Source organism: Osmerus mordax, chromosome 10 (genome assembly GCF_038355195.1).
Source record: "Osmerus mordax isolate fOsmMor3 chromosome 10, fOsmMor3.pri, whole genome shotgun sequence".
Taxonomy (NCBI): Eukaryota; Metazoa; Chordata; class Actinopteri; order Osmeriformes; family Osmeridae; genus Osmerus; species Osmerus mordax.
In genome coordinates, this window is record NC_090059.1 from 9024916 (window position 1) to 9047841 (window position 22926).

The 22926-nt window shown below is 48.6% G+C and overlaps 1 protein-coding gene across 1 annotated transcript in view; it reads left to right on the plus strand.

Annotated features, from left to right (window-relative positions):
- The first annotated feature begins 21 nt into the window (after positions 1 to 21).
- The window catches only part of pcdh15b (protocadherin-related 15b), a 67801-nt gene continuing 44896 nt past the window's right edge, over positions 22 to 22926 (plus strand). Inside the window, 10 exon segments of the mRNA XM_067245171.1 lie at positions 22 to 106; positions 5163 to 5177; positions 6100 to 6165; positions 12462 to 12622; positions 12931 to 13086; positions 16287 to 16406; positions 17070 to 17180; positions 17473 to 17643; positions 21224 to 21332; positions 22347 to 22459. Coding sequence (XP_067101272.1) covers positions 22 to 106; positions 5163 to 5177; positions 6100 to 6165; positions 12462 to 12622; positions 12931 to 13086; positions 16287 to 16406; positions 17070 to 17180; positions 17473 to 17643; positions 21224 to 21332; positions 22347 to 22459 — 1107 coding nt within the window.

Below are 22926 nucleotides of genomic sequence, written 5' to 3' on the forward strand. Positions count from 1 at the left end.
GTGTGTTAACGTTGGGTGAAGATGCTGGAGAGGACATGTCTGCTCAGCAGTCTGGGCCTGGTCCTCCTGCTGCTGGTCTGCGCCAGCCAGGCTCAGGACTCCGACGGTAGGTCTCTCTTCAGCCCCCTGCTCATATCTCTCTGCTCCTACCGAGGTCTCTCTTCAGCCCCACGCTCATATCTTTCTTCTACCGAGGTCTCTCTTCAGCCCCATGCTCATATCTCTCTTCTACCGAGGTCTCTCTTCAGCCCACACACAAATCTCTCTGCTCCTACCGAGGTCTCTCTACAGCCCCACGCTCATATCTCTCTGCTCCTACCGAGGTCTCTCTACAGCCCCACGCTCATATCTCTCTGCTCCTACCGAGGTCTCTCTTCAGCCCCACGCTCATATCTCTCTTTTACCAAGGTCTCTCTTCAGCCCAACGCTCATATCTCTCTGCTTCCGTCAAGTCTCTTCTCACACACTGAGACTATGCCGATATTTCCATCTAAGAAACAAATGGACCTAAATAAGCACTCAACCAGTAAAATAAACACTCCTGGTGTTAAATTGACACTGAAAGTTGCTGTGTACCTGATGAGAAAAGTAATGTATTCAACAACTCTTTCTGTGCAAAATATCCTGTAGGTACCCAAATACTGTACAATATGGAGTTATTCCAGGTGTGTAGATTTGATGATTAGATTGGATTAGAATATTTGAAGGATTAGTATTGTTTGAAGCCCCTGTGGAAGACTGTTACAGTGCGTTCACACTGCAGCGGAGCGGGCGGCGCACGGCGTCGGCTTCCAATTCATTTTCAATGAAACCAGCCGTTGACGCTCGCGTAGGGCATTCTGGGAAGGCGAGCGGAGCGGAGCATTGCAAGTTGGATTTTCTCAACTTTATGTAAATGAGGAGCGTGAAAACGCTAGCGTTGGCCAATCGGATTGGTTTCTTGTTTCTTGTAACGTAGCAACGGTTGGTCATGATAAACATTTCTAGGTTTCACAATTTCAAGATGGAGGAGAAACTTTTCGTATGTGTCTGCACACCCAGTTCTGTTCAGAACAAAGTTACTAATGTGACGAGCCTGAATTTAAAGATTACATTAAACTAATAATGCATGGTGCATGGTTGCCGATGTCGTCATTGTTCCTAGTGTGTTTTTATAGCCTACTTTTAAATTCAGTCTCATCACATTACGTGACTGTTCTGTGCCACTGCTAGCTCGCTAGCCCAGCCTACAAACGACTGGTTGAGTGACCGGTGGCGTAACATGTATTCTACTGTAATCTTGCACTAGTAAAATCTTGCACTTACATAAATGTTGTGTAAAAGTGGTATTTTGATCGATATTGTGAGTACATGACCCCAAATCTGCATGCTTGGCCATGACTACAACAGTGACCTTAGAGAACTACAACTCTGTATTAACTTGTCTAACACGCCCCCGAGCGTGGTGTACTGTGGGAAGGCAAGCGGTGCAGAGCGTTAAAAACGCTGCAGTGTGAACGCAGCGTTATGGATATCCACTCAAGGAGAACAAACTCACAGCTTTATGTTGTCATATTAGCATAAACTCACAGTGTTCTGTTGTCATGTTAGCATGATATCAGGTTTGTTCACAAGTGTTGTGCTGGTTGTCTGTGTGACAGTTTGCCATATTGCTGACTGCGTCTTTAGAGTCTGGTTTTCCAGTTAAGCTTAAATCAGCAGGTATGTAGTCGGAGTCCTGTCTCCGGGGCCCTATCACTCCATTCCTCTCTGTGTCCACCCCTCCCTCTCTCCATCACTTTATTGGTTCATCCATCCTTCTCTCTGCACCTTCATCCCTCGCTCCCTCCCATCTCTACTTCACCCCCTTGCCCTTCGGTTCCATCCCTCCATCCATCCCTTTCCACTCTATCTCAATTTTCTTTCTTCCTTCCTCACTCTCTCCCTTCCTCCCTCATCCCTCCCTCCAACACCCTCCCCCTTGCTCACCTCCTCTTTCCATCTTTCCATCCCTCCCTCCCTCCATCTGTCTCAGGAGGGGGGGGTGGAGGGTACAGGTCTCCGACTGTCAGATGGATGTTCCTCAGGGGACAGATCCAGTCAGCTCAGCTCAGCCAGGCTCGGTTCCCTTCAGCTACAGGGCACCTCCCCCCTCTCTCTTTTTGTCTCTGTTTCTCTCTCCTTTGCTCTCTGTCCAAATCTATCAGATTTGGGTTCTATCTCTCTGTGTCTCTCTCTCTGTGTCTCTCTCTCTGTGTCTCTCTCTCTGTGTCTCTCTCTCTCTCTCTCTCTCTCTCTCTCTGCTTCTCTCTGTCTTTCTGTCTTTTTTTTCTTTTTCTCCTCCGGGGATGGGGACAGCTCTGAGTTGTAGACCTAGAGGTCGCAGGTTCAAATCATCAACATATTTCTTTACAACAACAAAAAAAGGCACTCGGCATAAATACTCGGCATTCGGCATAAATACTCGCTGCTCTCTGTACCTCTCTCTAGGGTGAAGCTGCACAGCCCTCCTCTGTCTTCCTGTTCTTCAGCCCCCCTTACTTACTGTAATTTGTTAGCAGCCTGTGTCAGAGAGGGACTGGAGGTAGGTGGGGTACCCGTGTACCCATGCACATGAGGCGACGGGCTGTCACAGAGCTGAGGCGGAGGGGAACGGCAAGGACGTGCAGACAACAACGAGCTTCAGAGCATCGTGCGGAGGTCGTGTCGTGGTGTAGAAAGGAGACCTCTGAAACTGGCTTATGTATATGTATGTCTGTGTGTGTGTGTGTGTGTGTGTGTGTGTGTGCTTGTCTGTCTGTCTGTCTGTGTGCTTGTCTGTGTGTGTTTGTGTGTGTATGTGCGTGTGTCTGTATTTGTGGGTGTGTATATTTGAATGTGTGCCTGTGAATGTGCAGTCTTCATCAGAGTGAGAGCAACAATGATGCAATGTGGAGTTCTAACAGTGTTTCATTGCTGATGTTCTTCAATGGGTTATGTGTGTTTGTGTGTCTGTCTGCAAGCGCTTCCCTCCAGCTGCGTTGCATCACTCACATGTTAACACTGCTGCTCCCAGGACTAATTACATGGAAATTAACCATGAAGGAATTTTTATTAATTTGAAATAAAAGATAGAATAAGACAGAGGGAGTCTTGGGATTAATATTGGATGAGGCCCTGATATCAGAATCATGATTTCATACTTTATGAAATCTTAATATTCTTCTCTAGTATTGACAGCTAGTTGCTTTGGCATCTTAAAATGTGTCCAATCTAATTTGGGCTTTACAAGGTTTCTATGACTACAACCTTCATTTGTCATTAAGGTTAATTGCTTAGATTATTCAAATCGAAATACAATTAGTAAGGTGATCGTGCCACACAGCCAGCCAGCTAGATATTGCAACAGTATCTTGTGATACTCGGCTGTTTTGCTTTGGTTGTGTTGCAGGGTCGCTTTGTGGTTTGTTTTGTAGTGTCATGGCATCTGTAAGAATCTGTAAGAAGAACTGTCCCAAGGCGATAACAACGTAATTGGGTTAGAGCCCGGTTGCCATAGAAACACGAGTCCAGGTGTGCGGTTACCGTGACGCTGATCAGGTAACCTTAGAGAACCCTGGGTCGTTACTTATTCACAACCTTCCCTCATCAGCCAGCAAAGGAAGAAAATGCCTGACGTCACCACCACACACACACACACACACACACACACACACACACACACACAGTACCCCATGATCCATACCATTCCAGAATGTTCCTTGTGATGTAATTAAGGTCCTGCGTTCCGTGTCAGACTCCCCACCGGCAGGTAATAGGGCAGACCTCACACGACCCGACAGGTCCCTGGTTGGCTGTGTGTGAAGGGGTGCAGGGGTCAGTACTGGTGTCACCCAGACAGAGCAGGAAGCCTGTGATCCTCCCTCTGCCTGAGCACACCGCAAAATAACTCTAACGGGCCAACAGCAGCGGTCAAATCAACCGTAGCAGTCAAATCAATAATAGCTACAGGTCATCGTATTTCTGCAGTTTACAGAAACTGATTATCTCCTCTGTTGAGAAATGAATATTTGTTCAAAGACGGCTCGTACGCTGTAATATATCCCAAGCAGACGGATGGTTCTGTGGGCTGATATTTTCTCCATTTGAACACAGGTTCTGTACCTATGGCGCAAGCAGGCTAGCAATATTCCCCCTGGTATGTACATACATCACACCCTGACACACACAGAGATACACGACCCCCCTAACCTCCATAATCTTGCAGGAGCACCCCCCCTGAAAAGTCATTTTCTCCCTGACCAACTCTCTGTCTTTTCTGGTGATTTATCCCAAGCTGTCTGTCCTCTCATAACTGGCCATTAATATCTGGGGAAAGTGTGTGAGATGTGTGTGTGTGTGTGTATGTTAAGGGAGGAGGAGGGACTGATGGAGTCCATTCACACATGCACACACTGTACCCCAGTAACAAATGCACTCCCATGGAGCAGTAGATCTCTCAGCCTGCCACCTGGAGAGAGGTTCATCAAATCACTCAGTCATGCACTTATTCAGGCTCCGCCCCCAGCCCTCAGCCTGCCTCAGGCCAGCTCTATATGCTACTGAGCTGGATATATGACTAGAGAGGGAGGGAGGGAGAGAGGGAGGGAGAGAGAGAGAGAGAGGAACAGAAGGTGAGAGGGAGGAAGAGAGAAAGGAGGGTTGCTGTGACTGAGCTGGACAGGGAGAGAGAGGGGGAAGGAGACAGGGAGGGAGAGAAGGACAGAGAGAAAGAGAGGGAGGGAGAGAGAGAAACAGTGACAGAGTTGTACCTTGTTACTTGGATATATGGCTTGAGGGGGCGAGAGACCGGAAGGGCCAGAGAGAACCAGAATGAGATGGAGAGGGAGAGAACAGGAGGAAAAGAGGAAGATGGAGAAAGAGAGGGAGGGAGGCTTAGCGAGGTGTGACATGTGGTGTGACATACTCTGTGATCTTGGAGATGGGAGAGCGAGAGAGAGGGAGGGAGGGAGAGAGGGAGGGAGAGAGGAAAGAAAGATGCTGGGAGAGGGGCTCTTCGACAGCCCCGCTCACAGTTTCAAACACGCCCTCCTCTTGAGCCCTCTCTTCTCTGACAGGTTTAAGTGTCTGACTCTCTGCATGTCTTTTTCTCTTCTTCCTGTCTTTCTCTGTGCCATCTTGCTGCTGACTGTCTCTGACTCCAGACTGGCAGTATGAAGGTAAGCCAACCACATGTCTGTCTGTCTGTCTCTCTGTTTGTCTGTCTGTCTGTCTGTCTGTCTGTCTCTATCCCTGTCTCTCTCTTTCTCCCCCTCATGTTGTTCCCTCTTTATTCTCTCCATCTCCCTCTCGTCTTTGAGAACTCTAGGTCTCTATTAGCCCCTGTGACCTGGGTGGGAACAACGTCCAGCAATCATAAATATCCCATCCTCCACTCCCTCTCTCCTTCCTGTCTCCTCCCTCCTTCTCTCCTCCTCCCTCTTTCTCCTTTCTCTCCTTCCTCTCCTTTTCTCCTCTCCTCTCCTTTCCTTTCCTCCCCTCCCTTCCCTCCCCCTCTCTCATTTTTCTTCTTCTCTCCTCAACCTCTCTCTCCTCCCTGTCTCCTCTCTTTCTCTCATTCCTCTGTCTTCTTTCTCCTCCTCCCCCCCCCACCCCCCCAGGACACCTCATAACCACACCATCTCCGGCACCCATAATCAGTTCATAACCGTACATCTCCAGTAGAAATCCTTAATCAGTTCTATGTACTGTGACAATACTGTATGTAGCCTCTAGATGTGTTCTGTGTGTCACTAAGGATTTCTCCCACAGGTGGGTGCATGTGGAGTAGTTATTGCTTTCTCTTTGTCTCTCTTAACTCTCTCACTGTAGTCTATCTTCCTCCCTCTCTCTTTCCATTTGTATTTCTGTCTTTCCCTCTCTCTCTTTACATCTCTCTCTCTTACCCTCGCTCTCTCTCTCCCAAACTGTCCCTCTCTCTCTCTCTCTCTCTCTCTCTCCCAAACTGTCCCTCTCTCTCTCTCTCCCAAACTGTCCCTCTCTCTCTCTCTCTCTCTCCCAATCTGTCCCTCTCTCTCTGTGTCTCTGTCAGATGTAGAGTTTGTCACAGCAGGCAGTGATACTGTGTTCTCTCTCCATCAGAATGTAAGCTGTCCAGGTTGGGTCCTCCAGCCACCATCGTTGCCATAGATGAGGAGAGCCCCAACGGTACGTTCCTTACATTCTACATTTACGATTTCCTACGTTATTACATTCAGCGGACGCATTTATCCAAAGCCATGTACACGTGGTGCAAATAGAAAGATCCAGAGTCAAGTGTCCAGTCACGGGGTCTGCGTTTACTAGCCAAATCGCAAAGTAACCACATCTCCGCTACCAGACAGGATGAACCTTCCTCCACGATCCTTAACTCCCCTATCCATCTAATCCATCTCTAAGACACTCTGTTCTCTGACCACGTAACTCGGTATCAGTTTGACAGTGCTAGGTTCCTGTCCCAGAGCCGATCCTCTACAATGTCCCCTGTGATTGGCTATGCTTGGAGCATGGGACGTTGCGGTTGGCTGTCCTTGGGTTCAGGTCATATTTGACTTCCTGTTTAGCCCCCCACTGGTGTGTCCCGCTGGGCTGAGGAACGCAGCACAGATGGCGATCACAGTCAGGGGCCAAGCACACACACATATACGCACACACATGCAATCCCACACATACACGCACACACACACATTTCACATTTACATTTTGTTATTGAGCAGACGCTTTTATCCAAAGCGACTTACAAGAGAGAGCTTTACAAAAAGTGCATAGGTCAATGATCATAAACAACCAAAAACATTGTGGGTAGCCAAAACATGAAGCATACACTGTGAAAAGCAAATAAGTGCCAATGGGTAGAATCAGAAGAGCATGTAGTTAAACAAACTACAATTAAACCACTTGATCCTCGAAAGTGCTAGAGTGTACCTGGAGGAAAGCAAGCAGCAATAATATAGTTCTCAGCGAGTACAAGCAGTTAAATCAGTTACAACTAACCAAGTGCAGCGAGTCTCCCAATAAGAGTCATTGTTTCCTGGAGGAAATAAACTAACATCTGATCCAACAAATCTTTCTTAAGTACCCTTGTACTCCCGGAACAAGTGTGTCTTTAGCCTTCTCTTGAAGGTGGAGAGGACTGTCTGTGTCTCTGATGGAGGTGGGGAGGGGATTCCACCATTGGGGGGCCAGACAGGAGAAGAGCTTGGGCTGTGACCGGCCGCTCCTGAGAGTTGGGACCACCAGACGGTTGTCCGAAGAAGACCGTAGGTGGCGGGCGGGGGTGTAAGGCTGGACGAGAGACACACACTCACAGGAGGATGCTAAGAATGCAAGTAGAGTTGCACAAAGACGTATGGACGTGTTTGTGTGACAGGCGGGCTGTTTGTGTCGAGGGCTCAGAGGTGAGGACGCTCTCCATCGAGTGTGTGTAGAGATCAACAGAGGCAACCTCTAGGAATGAAACAGAAATCTGTTCTTTTGGATAACTGTCATCACAATGATCACACACACACACACGTATACCTGTATTGTATACATATACTGTGTAAACACACACACACACTCTGCACCTTGAGTTAACATCGCATTTAATGGATGACCCAGGGCTCGACACTGGCTGAAATGACAATCCATACAGCCTACCCAGTTTGTGTGGAAGCAGCCAGTATAATAATGTATCTCTCCAGCAGTCCATGTCTATAAAGGTCGTCTATCTCCCCGTACAGGATACAGCCTAGCCTGTACTGATTCAATATGCAGACACCAGATCTAATGGATTATTCCCCATGTTACTGTGCGGTTTAAACTCATTCATATCTATTCATGCCCTGACTGCTCGAGGGAAACGCCACATTTTATCCATTAATACATTTCTCTCTCTCTCTCTCTCTCTCTCTCTCTCTCTCTCTCTCTCTCTCTCTCTCTCTCTCTCTCTCTCTCTCTCTCTCTCTCTCTCTCTCTCTCTCTCTCTCTCTCTCTCTCTCTCTCTCTCTCTCTCTCTCTCCCTCTCTCTCTTTTCTTGTTTTATCCATTAATACATTTCTCTCTCTCTCTCTCTCTCTCTCTCTCTCTCTCTCTCTCTGTCTCTCTCTCTCCCCCTCTCTCTCTCTCTCTCTCTCTCTCTGTCTCTCTCTCTCTCCCCCTCTCTCTCTCTCTCCCTCTCTTTTCTTGTTTTATCCATTAATACATTTCTCTCTCTCTCTCTTTTTTTCACCCTCACTCTCTCACCCCCCTCTCTGTGTCTCTTTCTCACCTTTTCCGTCTCTCTCTCTCTTTCGCTCCCTGTATCTGTCTCTCTCACCCTATCTGTCTCTCTCTATCTTTCTATTTCTTTCTCCCCTCTCATTTTCTTTCTCTCTCTACCTCCCCCGCCCTTTCTCTCTACCTCTCCATCTGTGCCCCCCTCTCCCCCCCACACACACCCTTTCCATGTGGCTGAGAGTGCAGATGAATCCTGGTATAATAAGACCAGTCACATGTAGTGTGAAGACTCGTGTCTGGTTGCCTGGGACGCCTGGCTTTGTATTGCTGTGGCGGTGCGTTGCCGTGGCAGCAAGCTAGGTATCTCCCTAATGGGTGTCCAGCCGAACACCACTCTGTGTCAGCACTCTATGACAACAACCAGAGTCCCATATAGTGTGTGTGTGTTGGTAGGAGTGTGTGTGTAGGAGTGTGTGTTTAGGAGTGTGCGTGTAGGAGTGTGTATGTGTGTGTGTAGGAGTGTGTGTGTAGGAGTGTGTGTTTAGGAGTGTGTGTGTATGAGTGTGTATGTGTGTGTAGGAGGGTGTGTGTAGGAGTGTGTGTCTGTTTGGGCGGAGTTATAGCCCTCATATTCTGAGGTGGTTATGGCCCAGGAGACATTATCCTGGAGAGACAGAGTCTGCCCAGACCAGCAGGAGAGGTCTGTATAAATATATGTGCAAACTCTCACACACTCACACACTCACACACTCACACAGACAAACACACACTGGATATGTGAGAAACACAGTGAAAGGTGATCATTGGTTGGGTACTAGAGTTAGATGACTTATGGTGTGTGTGTGTGTGTGTGAGAGAGAGAGAGAGAGAGAGAGAGAGAGAGAGAGAGAGAGAGAGAGAGAGAGAGAGAGAGAGAGAGAGAGAGAGTCAGGAAGAAAAAAGAGCTGGAGAGGAATGAAGTTTATGAGCAAAAAGAGAAAGTTTGTTTCTAGAGAGAGAGAGAGAGAGAGAGAGAGAGAGAGAGAGAGAGATTGAGAGAGAGAGAGAGAGAGAGAGAGAGAGAGAGGAGAGAGAGAGAGAGAGAGAGAGAGAGAGAGAGAGAGAGAGAGAGAGAGAGAGAGAGAGAGAGAGAGAGAGAGAGAGTCAGGAAGAAAAAAGAGCTGGAGAGGAATGAAGTTTATGAGCAAAAAGAGAAAGTTTGTTTCTGTGTATATGTGTGTGTGTATGTGTGTGTTTGTGTGTTTGTGTGTGTGTGTGTGTGTGTGAGAGAGAGAGAGACAGAGCGAGAGAGTGTGAGTGTGATTGAGAAGGAGGGAGCTGTGACAGCTGATAGGGATGAAGAGGTAGTGGAGGGTCACATACTGGAATGGCACTTTAGCCTTCAGGTCACAAACACACACACACACACACACACAAACACACAAAGACACACACACACACAAGCAAACACAAACAGTCACATTTGGAAGGTGGAGTTGTGGTTAGCTGATCAGTGTCAAGTGGCCAATTTCCAGGTGTCCTTGAGTGTCCATATTAGCACTGGAGACAAAGGTGAAGGAAGGAGGAAGGTGTGTGTGTGTCTGTGCTTGTGTGTGTCTATTTGGGTCTGTGTGTGTGTCTGTCTGTTTGGGTCTGTGTGTGTGTGTGTGTGTGTGTCTGTTTGGGTCTGTGTGTGTCTGCTTGGGTCTGTGTGTGTGTGTGTGTTTGATGATTGATAGCTACATGATGAGGGAGGACAGAGGGGTATTGATCGAATGAGACAAAATAGGGGGTCTAAAGTGGACCCTTTGGAGGGACAGATCACTAAAGGGCCATGCTGCAGAGGACTACAAAGAAATGGTTGGGAGAGGATGCATGCTGGGAAGGGAGACGGGTGAGGAGGAGGAGGAAGAGGAGAAGGGGGAGGAGGGGAGGATGAAGAGGAGGAGGGGCAGGAGGAGGAGTAGGAAGAGGGGGAGGAGGAGGAGGAAGAGGAGGAGGGGAGGACGAAGAGGAGGAGGGGGAGAAAGAGGAGGATGGAGACGAGGGGTAGAATGGGAAAAGAAGAGGAGCGGATCCTCTCTGTTTCTCCGAGTGAGGAGTGGTTGTAAGAGCAGGGCTGCTTTCTCTAATTGGTTCTGTAATGTTCAGACAGAATGGAAAGATGGCCATTCATTAGCATAGTCAATGGCCCCTGAAGGGTTATTATGACAAGGAGAAAGATGGTTCAGTCTGTCTGTGTCTGTCTGTCTGTCTACCCTCCTACCTGTCTGTGTGACTGTGTATCTGTCTGTACTCTGAGTGTCGACCGTGACACATAGCAATAATTCCCTAACTCCCCTTGTGTGTGTGTGTGTGTGTGTGGGGGGGGGGGGGGTGGAAGTGTAAAGCAAAGCCTTCTTCTATTCATACAGAAATATCCCTGAACACTGGTTCACCTATTCCAGAAATGGTGTGCTCTCAGAGCAGAGAAATACTCTAGATTACTGGTGGGTGGTTTAGGGTTTAGGGTCTATGAGAGATTGAAGGAGAAAGGAAAATAGTTTGTGAAAAATGAGGGTCCATTATGTATGGAGTGTCTGTGTGTGCGAGTGAGTCCTTTTGTGGGATGTGTTTGTGATTGCAAGTGTGTCTAAGTGTATGTGTGTGTGTGTGTGCGTGTTCGTGTGTGTGTGCGTGCGTGTGTGTGTGTGTGTGTGTGTGTGTGTGTGTGTGTGTGGGGGAGCTCAGTGTGCCCATGTTTCGACTGAATTTTCCTTGCATTGTCATTGTGTCTCTACATGACCCATTTGGCGTAAACACACAGACACACACATTCCCAACTAGGCTGGCAGGCAGGGCCTGTTACTTCCAGGCATGTTCCAGTCTGTCCCAGGTGTGCTGCCAGCTTGCAGCCTCCATGCCATCCTCTACGCCAGCTGTACGGGGACCCACCAGTCGCCTCTCCCTGCTGGTCAAATGTCATCCTACACATGCCTGGCAGAGAAGAGGAGGGTAGAGGAGGGGGGAGAGAGAGAGGAGGGAAGAGGAGAGGGGAAGGGGAGGGAGAGCAGAAGGAAGAGGAGAGGTGAGGAAGGGAAAGCAGAGGGGGGAGAGATGAGGAGGAGAGGAGGGAAGGAGGAGTGAGTGAGGAGGAGGGTTGGGAAGAGAGAAGAGATGAGCTGCGCTGAGAGAAGAGATGAGCTGAGGATGGAGAAGGAGGGATGATGGTATGCGTGCCCGCGTGTGAGTGGGCATCTGTTGTGTGTGATGTGTGTGTATGATGTGTCTTAGTGTTTCCGTGCTTGTGAGAGTGTGTCTGTGTTGCTGCAGAGTGGGGTTTATAGAAGAGAGTGGTCAGATGTCCAATGCTATAACGCACTGGACACTTTCTCCGTCTCTAAACAACAAAATCTGAATAAGAACTTTCATGAAAAATGCAATAGCTGTTTGGCACCAAACTAATTGGTCTCCCCTGACTTGGAAATCAACTGAATGTAACATGTTTTTATCTCCTCTGTTCTTCACTCTCATCTAAAAATCGAGTTTGAGTTAGAAAATAGCACTTCTACTCCAGTTCCTTCGTTTTCTCAAGTCAACATCGAGAAAAGCTTTGGTAAGATCACCAGATTCCTTCAACAGAGTAAAACCACAGAGTGTCACGTCTGTGAGCTTGATCAGTATCCGAATCCGCTTTACTGCCAAGTAAGTTCCCACATCTGAGGGGTTTTGCTTTGGTAGGATGGTGCATTACGAAAAACATAAGAGGGAGATAAAACAAGTACTGGAATATAAAAAGGAAAACATCACAATAAGATAAAAATACATAAAAATTAAATAATATGATTAAATATTATAAAATGATGATTTAAATAAATGAATAGCCGTAGAGGGAGTCCGTAGAGGACTCCACAGGGTGATGAGGCTGCTTCATCTTATTCATGTTTTACTTGAAAAGAAGCACTGCAGGTCTGCTGTTGTAAACAGACGGACCTTGGCCAAAGGTCAAAACAAGCGTGTCTGGACTTCAGCATGGTCACTGTCTGCATGTCTGCAGCCTACATTGCTAATTAAGTTGTGTTGAAGTTGACCTTGTGAGTGGAGAACAGTCAATGTCTACCAGGTAAACATTGCTTAATGAAGTTGTGCTTACTAAATCATCAAGTACATTGACAAGGACTCCTGCATTGCTAATAAAGTTGTGTTGATGGTGTTGTCATGGTGACTGGAAAACACTGGGTGAGGCCCAATACTGAGTTCTTAGTATTGGGCCTGAGTTCTCAAGAACGTTTCTAAAAATGTGTCCTCAGGAACGTTGCTGGTGGAGAACATGCAGATCCAGGGGCGGTCTGAGGACCCAGACAGAACCATCTCCCTGTCCCTCAGAGATAACTACAACAACTGGGTCATACTGGACCCCGTCAGACAGAGACTCTACCTCAACAGCACTGGACGAGTTCTGGACCGAGATGTAAGTACCAGGCTGGTACCAGAGGATTCTCACTCTGATGGAACAGACTGTGTGAATGTGTGTGTAGCCTTTCTTGTGTGTGTGTGTGTGTGTGTGTGTTTCTGGACTCCTTAGTCTAGTATTTGTCAACCATGTTGACCTCATCAACGTTCAAGTGAAACAATGAAAATCAGCTTGTATCAGATTAGGCTGGTTCCATTTGACTGGGTTGATTAGCAGAGAGGGATGTCATTTTATTTCAAACCTGTTATATGTATGACAGGACTGTAATGTATTTATCTGATATCCACCTCCCTCCCTCCCCCCAGCCCCCCTCCTACATCCAGTCCATCGTGGTGCAGGTGCAGTGCACCAACGAGCTGGTTGGCACGGTGATCCTCCACGAGGTGCGCATCGTGGTGCGGGACAAGAACGACAACTCTCCCAGATTCCAGCAGCCACGCTACTACACTTCCATCAACGAAGTGAGTGCATGTGTGAGTGTGTGTGTGTGTGTGTGTGTGAGTGTGTGAGTGTGTGAGTGAGTGAGTGAGTGAGTGAGTGAGTGTGTGTGTGTGAGTGTGTGAGTGTGTGAGTGAGTGAGTGAGTGTGTGTGTGAGTGTGTGAGTGAGTGTGTGTGTGTGTGAGTGTGTGAGTGTGTGAGTGAGTGAGTGAGTGAGTGTGTGTGAGTGTGTGTGTGAGTGAGTGAGTGAGTGTGTGAGTGTGTGAGTGAGTGAGTGAGTGTGAGTGTGAGTGTGAGTGTGTGAGTGAGTGAGTGAGTGAGTGTGTGAGTGTGTGAGTGTGTGAGTGAGTGAGTGTGTGAGTGAGTGTGTGTGAGTGTGTGAGTGAGTGAGTGAGTGTGTGAGTGAGTGAGTGTGTGAGTGAGTGAGTGTGTGAGTGTGTGAGTGTGTGAGTGAGTGAGTGAGTGTGTGTGTGAGTGTGTGAGAGTGTCAGTGTGTGAGTGAGTGAGTGAGTGAGTGTGTGAGTGTGTGTGTGAGTGAGTGTGTGAGTGTGTGAGTGAGTGAGTTAAAATACGTCTGTATGTCTTCTGTCTGTTTCTCCCACTCCCACATTTTTCTCTTTTACTCACACACGCCCATACACACACACACACACACACACACAGCTCACTTACTCCTGGCCACCAGTGAGCAGTTTCCCATTACCTTCTATTAAATATTTCTGCCCATTCACCTGAATGGGGGCTCATACAATTTGGAGAAAAAGTGTAAAAATTTGAAATATGCCCGCGTTGCTCAGTGAGCATAGACAGTTGGACACCGGGTCATAACTTACAGTGTAATTAGATGTATTCAGATGAGGGTTTTTCTCTGCAGAGAGGATGAGGCTCAGAGTCATTAAAGAAATAGTCCAGTTCAGCTAACCTGGAAGTGGTGGTTCTCGGATAACAACCATGCAACGCTTGCTTTGCCTGTATATCATGCCTGATAATAACTGTTGTTGCATGTCCAAGTGCTCTCAAAGCAGGACTACAATGGTCCCTAACTACAGGGGTCTATCTCAGCTTGTAATGACTGTTCTAGCTGGCTATATAAGGGTTAGCGCTACTAGCAGCTATTAGCTAGCTACAGGGGGTTCTGGTTGGCTCATCGTTGAAGGATAGCCTCACAGAGGGGATGTTTTTAAACAAGAATCCAATGCATGAGCACAGCTGTAGACTATCAGCTATAGTCACTAGCCTGTACAAAGTAGATGATTCTCTTTAGAGAATGTACTAGGAAATAGGACTGTCGTCCTTTTTGGTCACTAGGTAGCACTTAAGCCAGCTAATCAAGCCATAATAGGCTACCTGTCTAAGTGGTTGCGAGGCATACGTTATTAAACTGTTTAAAAAGTACTTTTTAAGTACTTTTTAAGCCAACTAACATCTCTGACTTCCCACACTGTCATAGAAATATAAAATCGTCCCTGTTCAGGCCTCCGAATGAACAAGTTACTGACTCATACATACACAACTACACACGCTCTTTCTCTCACATCGACACTCACACAAACACTCTCACACACACACACACACACTCTCTCACACATGCACTCTCTGTCTCTCTCTCTCTCTCTCTCTCTCTCTCTCTCTCTCTCTCTCTCTCTCTCTCTCTCTCTCTCTCACACACACACACAAACACACTCTCACACACACACACTCTCTCCCACGCATACAAACGGCCACTGGAAGTTTATCCCGCGAGGCCCTGAGTGAAAACTGGGTAGAGACAGAAAGGAGCTCTGCCTAATTAAAACCAGTTCCTCTGAGGGTTGTTGTGGTAGATTTAGCCTATTAGAAAGTTGTCATGCAGAGTGGCAGAGAGCACAAACACACACACCAACTCTTCTGGTCGCACACTGCGAGATGTCGCTCTCAGAACAGTTGAGTATTGATTTACATGTGGTTATAGAGTCTCTGGAGTTTCAGACCTGAGGAGCAGGAACACTGACGCCATCCGGCAGAATGAGACCGCCAAGTAGGTCGGCAGAAGAGGGAGGGAGGTGTGGCGATAGAGGGATGGGGAGATGGGGATGATGGAGATGGAGGGATGGTGTTAGATGCACGGAGGAGTAGGCTATTGTCGGAAAAATTGAAGATGTAACACTTTTATTCTGTACAAAATGATACTGTGTTTAGCTTTGTGTGCAGAGAGGCCTACCCCCAAATCTGAACTCTGGGTAAACATACAAGACCCTTATCTTGGGGCTGAGGACTAAGAGGAGGGGGGTTTGTTTGTTTATTTAAAGGAGATACTGTTTGACAGAGCTAGAAAGAAGACTGAGGTCTGGTGACCATTTGCTTGTCACCTAGTGGGGGTAGGGTTGATGTTGTAAATGTCAATTGCCAGGGACGCACACACGTAAACACGCACGCACACGCGCCAGGTCTATGCAAGGGAGCAAATGAAAGAAGAGCCATGGGACATATGCATGTCTTTGTTTTAGCCAATAACAGTCAAGAGCGGTTCTGTTTAAATAGGTTGCTAGCACAAGATGCTAGCGGACAAACTTTGTAGCACTATGGCGTATGATGTTTTGTATCCTTCCAGCCGCAAGCAATAAAGCTTTCTTGACTTGTTCATCGACTGACTGTGCAATGCTTGATAGATTAATAATGTTAACAGGTATAGAGGGATGGAGGGAGAATTCAGTGGAAGGATCCAGTAATGCATTTGGATGAAAGGCCAACAGGATATTAATGTGTTCATTAATGTGTGTGTGTGTTGGTGTAATTAGAGGCAGATCACCTTTCTGACCAATGGTGATTACATTGGCGCTCATGCATGGACTGGCAGCCAAACATGTTTGTCTCTGAGTACTGATGCATGGAGGGACGAAGGGGGCAGAGGATGGTGTGTGTGTGTGTGTGTGTGTGTGTGTGCGTGTATATGTGTGACAGGAATGTACAACAATGAGACCAGACAGCCTAATTCATCATCTAATATGGACTTGCATGTGGTTCTGTTTTCAATAATGCACGCTCCTGAGTTTCTGAGGCACTGCACAGAAAACGAGAGAGTCAAAAAGACAGATACAGAGAAAGAAAGACAGAGACACAGAGACAAGGAGAGAGGGACACAGAGAGAGGGAGGTAGCGATATGAAGGAAGGTGTGTTGCAGCTCTGCCATGTCCTGATGAATTGGCCAGACAAGGGGCATTATGTCACATCCTGTGTTGCAGCTCACCCCAGTGGGCACGACCATCTTCTCCGGCTTCAGCGGGAACAACGGAGCCACCGACATTGATGACGGGCCCAACGGACAGCTCGAATACACCATTCTCTACAACCCCAGTGATCCGGTAAGATCTAGAACACACCGTCCACGTTCTAGAATGGTCCGTCCGGATTCTAGAATCAGCCTCTGGGTTCAAGAATGTGCCATCAAGGTTCTAGAATACAATGCCCATGTTCTAGAATGTACTGCCAAGGTTGCAGGATACACCCTCTACGTTCTAGAATGTACTATCCAGATTCTAGAATACACCCTCCCGGTTCTACAACTTATTATGCGGTTTCTAGAACATGCTCTCCAGGGTTTACAGCCTTTCCCAATCCTCTAGCTAAGCAAGGTCAGAAGGCCAGACATGCCAGGGTAATCTCAGCAGGGAACCAGGAATGCTTCATAGCTCTGGAACACCATGAATGTGTGATGAGGTCAGAAGAGGAGCTTTGCTCAGCAGACTCTCCTCACCCGGCTGTGTGCCGCACCAGCTCTGACCTTTCACCCCGTCTCCTATTGACCCTGACCCACATTCCCTCCAGTGCAGTCGGCCTCTCCTGGCATTACTGTTCATGTCTTGGGTGTGTGTTTGTGTGTGGGTGTGTGTCTGTGTATGCATGTACATCTGTGTGCATGTCTGTGGGCGTGTGCATGTGCGTATGTGTGTGCATGTACGTGTGTGTGAGTGTGTGTGTGTGGGCGTGTATGTGCGTGTGTGTGAACGTACGCGTGTGTGTGACAGACAGCCAACAGGACGTTCGACATTCCTCTCACCCTGTCTGGTTCGGTGGTGTTGAAAGAGAGACTGAACTACGAAGATATCACCCGCTACCTGGTCATCATCCAGGCCAATGTACGTCTGGGGGGGGGGATGAGTCACGGATGATTTACCATGAGTCAGAATGGATGAATATACAGTATGAATACTATTGTATTGCACACACACACACACACTCCAGACTTAACATCCTGGCACTCAAACACAAACACACAAACACATGCACACTTTAATGTCTGAAGATAGACATGTTTACTGTACTTCCTGTGAGTGGGCTGGTGAGCGCCCGTGGTGGGGTGTCTGTGTGTGAGAGAGACTGTGTTCGACCTCCCGTTAACAGTCACACTCCCTCTACCGGTTGCTACAGGACCGGGCGCCGTATCCTAACGAGCGTCGCACGGCGACCACGACGCTGACGGTGGACGTTCTGGACGGGGACGACCTGGGCCCCATGTTCCTGCCCTGCGCCCTGGTGGACAAGACCCGTGACTGCAGCCCTCTCACCTACCGGGCCAACATCCTGGAGCTAACCGACCCGGTAAGGCTGGTACCCAGCACTGTACCCAGCACACACCCTCACCCGGTAAGACTGGTGCCTAGCACTGTACCCAGCACACACCCTGACCCGGTAAGACTGGTGCCTAGCACTGTACCCAGCACACACCCTGACCCGGTAAGACTGGTGCCTAGCACTGTACCCAGCACACACCCTGACCCGGTAAGACTGGTACCCAGCACTGTACCCAGCATACACCCTCACCTGGTAAGACTGGTACCCAGCACTGTACCCAGCACACACCCTGACCGGCCACAGGGACACATCCAGTACGTACAGAAACACCATTAAATCCAATCCAATCCATTAAATCCAATCCAATCCAATCAAATTCAAGATAATCCGCTCTAATCTGATCCGATCAATGTATGTTGCACTACTACGAGAGATATATTTATATTTGGTACAAGTAACCCACTTAGGAAGAGATCTTATGGAAATAGCTTCTCGGCTGTTAATGCCTGTTCACCTGGTCATGTGACTGCAGAGAGCAGGTGTAGCTCTGGGTTGGTGCTAGGTCTGTCTGTAGACCAGGTTATGTCTGGTGTCTGTAGACCAGGTTATGTCTGGTGTCTGTAGACCACGTTATGTCTGGTGTCTGTAGACCAGGTTATGTCAGTTGTCTGTAGACCAGGTTATGTCTGGTGTTTGTAGACCACGTTATGTCTGGTGTCTGTAGACCAGGTTATGTCTGATGTCTGTAGATCAGGTTATGTCTGGTGTCTGTAGACCAGGTTATGTCTGATGTCTGTAGACCAGGTTATGTCTTGTGTCTGTCTGATGTCTGTAGACCAGGTTATCTCTGGTGTCTGTAGACCAGGTTATGTCTGGTGTCTGTAGACCACGTTATGTCTGGTGTCTGTAGACCAGGTTATGTCTGGTGTCTGTAGACCAGGTTATGTCTGGTGTCTGTAGACCACGTTATGTCTGGTGTCTGTAGACCAGGTTATGTCTGATGTCTGTAGACCAGGTTATGTCTGGTGTCTGTAGACCAGGTTATGTCTGGTGTTTGTAGACCACGTTATGTCTGGTGTCTGTAGACCAGGTTATGTCTGATGTCTGTAGACCAGGTTATGTCTGATGTCTGTAGACCAGGTTATGTCTGGTGTCTGTAGACCACGTTATGTCTGGTGTCTGTAGACCAGGTTATGTCTGATGTCTGTAGACCAGGTTATGTCTGGTGTCTGTAGACCATATTAGATCTGTAGACCAGTCTAGTCTTCACGTAGGGAGTCAGGTGGCTGAGCGGTTAGGGAAGCGGGCTTGTAATCAGAAGGTTGCCAGTTCGATTCCCGGCCGTGCCAGATGACGTTGTGTCCTTGGGCAAGGCACTTCACCCTACTTGCCTCGGGGGAATGTCCCTGTACTTACTGTAAGTCGCTCTGGATAAGAGGGTCTGCTAAATGACTAAATGTAAATGTAAATGTGTTCTGCTGGGTCTGCGTATCTCTGGGAGGTTTGTAGAGGCATGGAACAGACAAACGACCTGAGCGATTATTCCCATGTGAGTAGTTGTACACCTCAGGCTGTCTGAGGACTAAGTGTTTGTGCGGGGTGTCGTTGGGGACTGTGAGCTGTTTGGGGGGTTGCTGAGTAGGGGGTCTGAGTCCAGACGGGGGTGTGGGGGGGGTTGCTTAGTGGGGGGCATGTGTGGGGGTGTCTGACTCAGGCTGGGGACGATCATTCTCCGGTCTAATTGAGCCTCTCAGACACAGCTTCCACACCAGGGGAAAGAAACCAGATAAATAACCGTTTTCTGCAGCCTCATTAAATTCTCCCCTGCTCTAGAGTGACAGCGATTATTATCTCTCTGTAGCGATTCGTCCGCTCCTAGTGCTTGAAAACGGTCATGTCATTCAATTACATCTGTCATTAGACTGCTTTAAAGCAACAGCAGTATCAACACTTTGTAATTATAGGAAATAATCTTACAGTCTTGTTATTTCATAAAAGTTGTTTACAAATCCAGCAACTCTTCCACTCCAAACAGACCTAGACAACCGTCACAGCTGACCCTGAACCACATAAAATGGCAAGTTTGTGGCTCCGGAAACAAAAGCCAGTAGGTCTGGCCGTTGCCACAGCTACGCGTGTTGTTTTCCAGATGCTGCCCTCCTCGCCAGCGAGTTGAGGTCACAGGCTGGGGGCCAATGACTGCGTCACAGCATAGTAACAAGGGGGCCAGATCAGGTTTAGGCCCATGTTTCAGGAGGCTGGACCGGGGCCTGGTGGAGCCCACTCAAGGGCAGGTTTTACGAGGCCTGCTGCTGCTCCAGGGAGAAGAGGATGATTATGTATGAGGAAATGGCCACGGCCAAGTTCCTCTCTTATCAGGCCCTCGGTAAACACACCCCAGGGCTGCCAGCGGTGCCATCACTCACTGGGATGGGATTGTCTCTCTCTCATTCTCTCTTTCACACACACACACAGACACATGCACTCTCTCTCTCTCGCTCTCTCTCTCTCTCTCTCTCTCTCTCTCTCTCTCTCTCTCTCTCTCTCTCTCTCTCTCTCTCACTCTCAGACACTCCCAGACAGAAACACCTTTAAGGATACAGACCCACACACAATCAATAAAACAATGTGTTTTGAGGTGGTGTGAGCTCGGCTAGGCTGAGCGCAGCTGGGAAAAAAAAGCGTGTCTGGCACTGGGGATCATATAGACTCTGTCATTTAGGTAAATAAAACACACACACACACGTGAGACACACATTAAATCACAGAGGCACACTAAACTTCCAGGAATAGAAGTGTTTCTCGGGACAACAGACAACTCTCTCAGTGGTGTCTCCAGGCTCTGAAGAGCTGTTCCTCAGCGTGTGTGTGTGATTGGGATAGTGTGTTGTGTGGGTGTGTGTTTGTGTGTGTGTGTGTGCTCTCTCTCTGTCCTAAAAATTCTCTGTTGTTCTCTCCTCTAAACTAATCTATCTTTCCTCTAGACTCTCTTTCCTCAGTGTTTTCCTTATATCTCTCCTCAGGCTCCAAATTCTCCCTCTCTCTACTCCCAGTTCATGGTGGTCAGTGACAGGTGACAGGTGACGGGTGACAGGTGTTTCATCGTGGACAAGTCCTTGTCCGCCCACCTGCCCACCTGCCCCCAACCCCCCTCCTGTCCCCCCAACCCCTGAAAGGACTCTCTCTTTTTCTCGCTCTCTCTATGTGTGTTCGTCCAGCTGGGCCTCTGTGACTCAGCCCAGAATAGGAGCATTCAGGACAATGGTGATCCTCCGCATGTCTGGATGTGTTCTGAGCTCCCGGGCTCACCTGCTGGGGACAGGACAGTTTCCCCGGGGGTCAGACACGGCACCCAGCTGGGTGTTGTTGTCGTTTAGCAGAAGGGTTCTTTTGCTCACGTCCAATCGGTGAAAGGGAGAAGTGCAGGTGCTTTGTGATGAAACCTATCTGAGCCTGCAGTGAGTGGCTCCGGAAAGGACAATCGGGAACCTGTTTTGATAGGGAACCTTTTTTTTTCTTGTCTCTTCTTGTCTTTTCTTTTCTTCATGTCTCTTCTCATCTCTTCCCCTCCCCCTCCCCCTCCCCCTCTTTTCTCTTCTCTCTGTAGGTGAACGTGAACCCACTGAACGTGACTCCGCCCATCCAGGCCGTGGACCAGGACCGGAACATCCAGCCGCCCTCCAAGAGGCCAGGGATCCTGTACTCCATCCTCATTGGTGGGTTCATGTCCATGCTGCCGATGCACAGCATCAGTCATCATCCACTGGCATGTAATGACTAGAGAGAATGGGAGGAGGGAGGGATGGAGGCATTGGGGATGGAGGGAGGGAGGAACGTACGTCTAGAGGGAGAGGGATGAATGGAGGGAGAAAGTGATGAATGGATGGAGGGATGGATGGGGAGTGGGTGGTGAGACAAACAGGGAGAAGGGGTGATGGAGAGGAGGGATCGTCAGAAAGAGAGACGGAGAAAGAAGGCGGTAGGAAACGATGGAGAGAGTACATTGCAGGACCTGTGGAGAGCTGAGATGAGTACTGTCAGCCTCGAGGTTGTAGTCCGGGCCCGGAGCTTCCCTGCTGTTCAGGAAATGTTCCCCGCTGTTCTAGAATGTTCCATCTCTCTCTGGGAGGCCAATCAGAAACCTGCCACTGGTGCTTTGGAATAAGTCCAAACTCCCCTCCTCCTCGCTTGTTCTCCACCCAATCATTTGTCTACATCCTCTCTCCTCCCTCTCTCCTTCCTCTTTCATCCTCTCTCATTCTCCCCGTTCCATAGCACTCTCGCCTCCTTTCACCTCCTCCTCCCTCCCCCTGTCCTCTTCCTTCCACTTTTCTCGTCCTCTCTCCCTCCTCCCTCTCTTTCTTCACATCAGTTTGACAGCGCTGGATACTGGTAATCCCGGACACACACTAAGCAGGGGGACTGGCTGTAAACTTCTCCTCTCTGTCTCCCCTCTTTTCTCTACTATCCTCTGTGTCTCCCCCTGTCCACTCTTCCTCCCCTCTCCTGACTGGAGAAGATGAGGTGGAGAGGATGAGGAGAATACAAGATGTGAAGGGGAGGAGAGGAGGGGGGGGGGGTGGGGAGAGGAGAAGACAAGAGGGGGAAGAAAAAGAGAGGAGACTGTGAGGATCCTTCTAGATTGGTCCCTGAAAGGTCCCTCTCCCATATCCCTGACATGGTGGTGGTGGGGGGGGGACTTGTGATGTAATGTCCTGTTTCCTGTGTAGGGAAGCCAGATGCGTACGCACACTTCTTCTCTCTGAACCGTACCAGCGCAGAGCTGCTGCTACTCAGGCCCATTGACAGAGAGCTCTACCAGAGATTCGACCTGGTCATCAAGGTAACCTACGTGTGTGTGTGTGTGTATGTAGTTATCTGCGTGTGTCTGTGTGAGCGTGTGTGCCTACACTTGTGTTTTTGTAGGCGTGTGTGTGTGCATGCATGTGTGCGCGAGTGTGTGTTTGTGGTACACAGCTCACAAGGATGTGCCAGATATATAGCTTTCATCTATACGTGAGATTATCTCTTAAGAATATTCTGCATGCTGCAGGAATCCCCTCGGCTCAGAATCTTATGTAGATCGGTGTGTGTGTGTGTGTGTGTGCGTGTGTGTGTGTGTGTGTGTGTGTGTAGAGAGAGTGTCATCCTGCCGCTGGGTGCTCATAGCCAGATTGGTAACTCTATCGACCTCAGATGTGCTTGAGTGATTTTCTCCTCCAGGAGTGGAGAGGAAAGAGAGTGCCTCATCTTCAGTACAAACTCCCTCCTCTGCTCTCTCCTCCCTCCCTCCCTCCCTTCTCCCCCCCC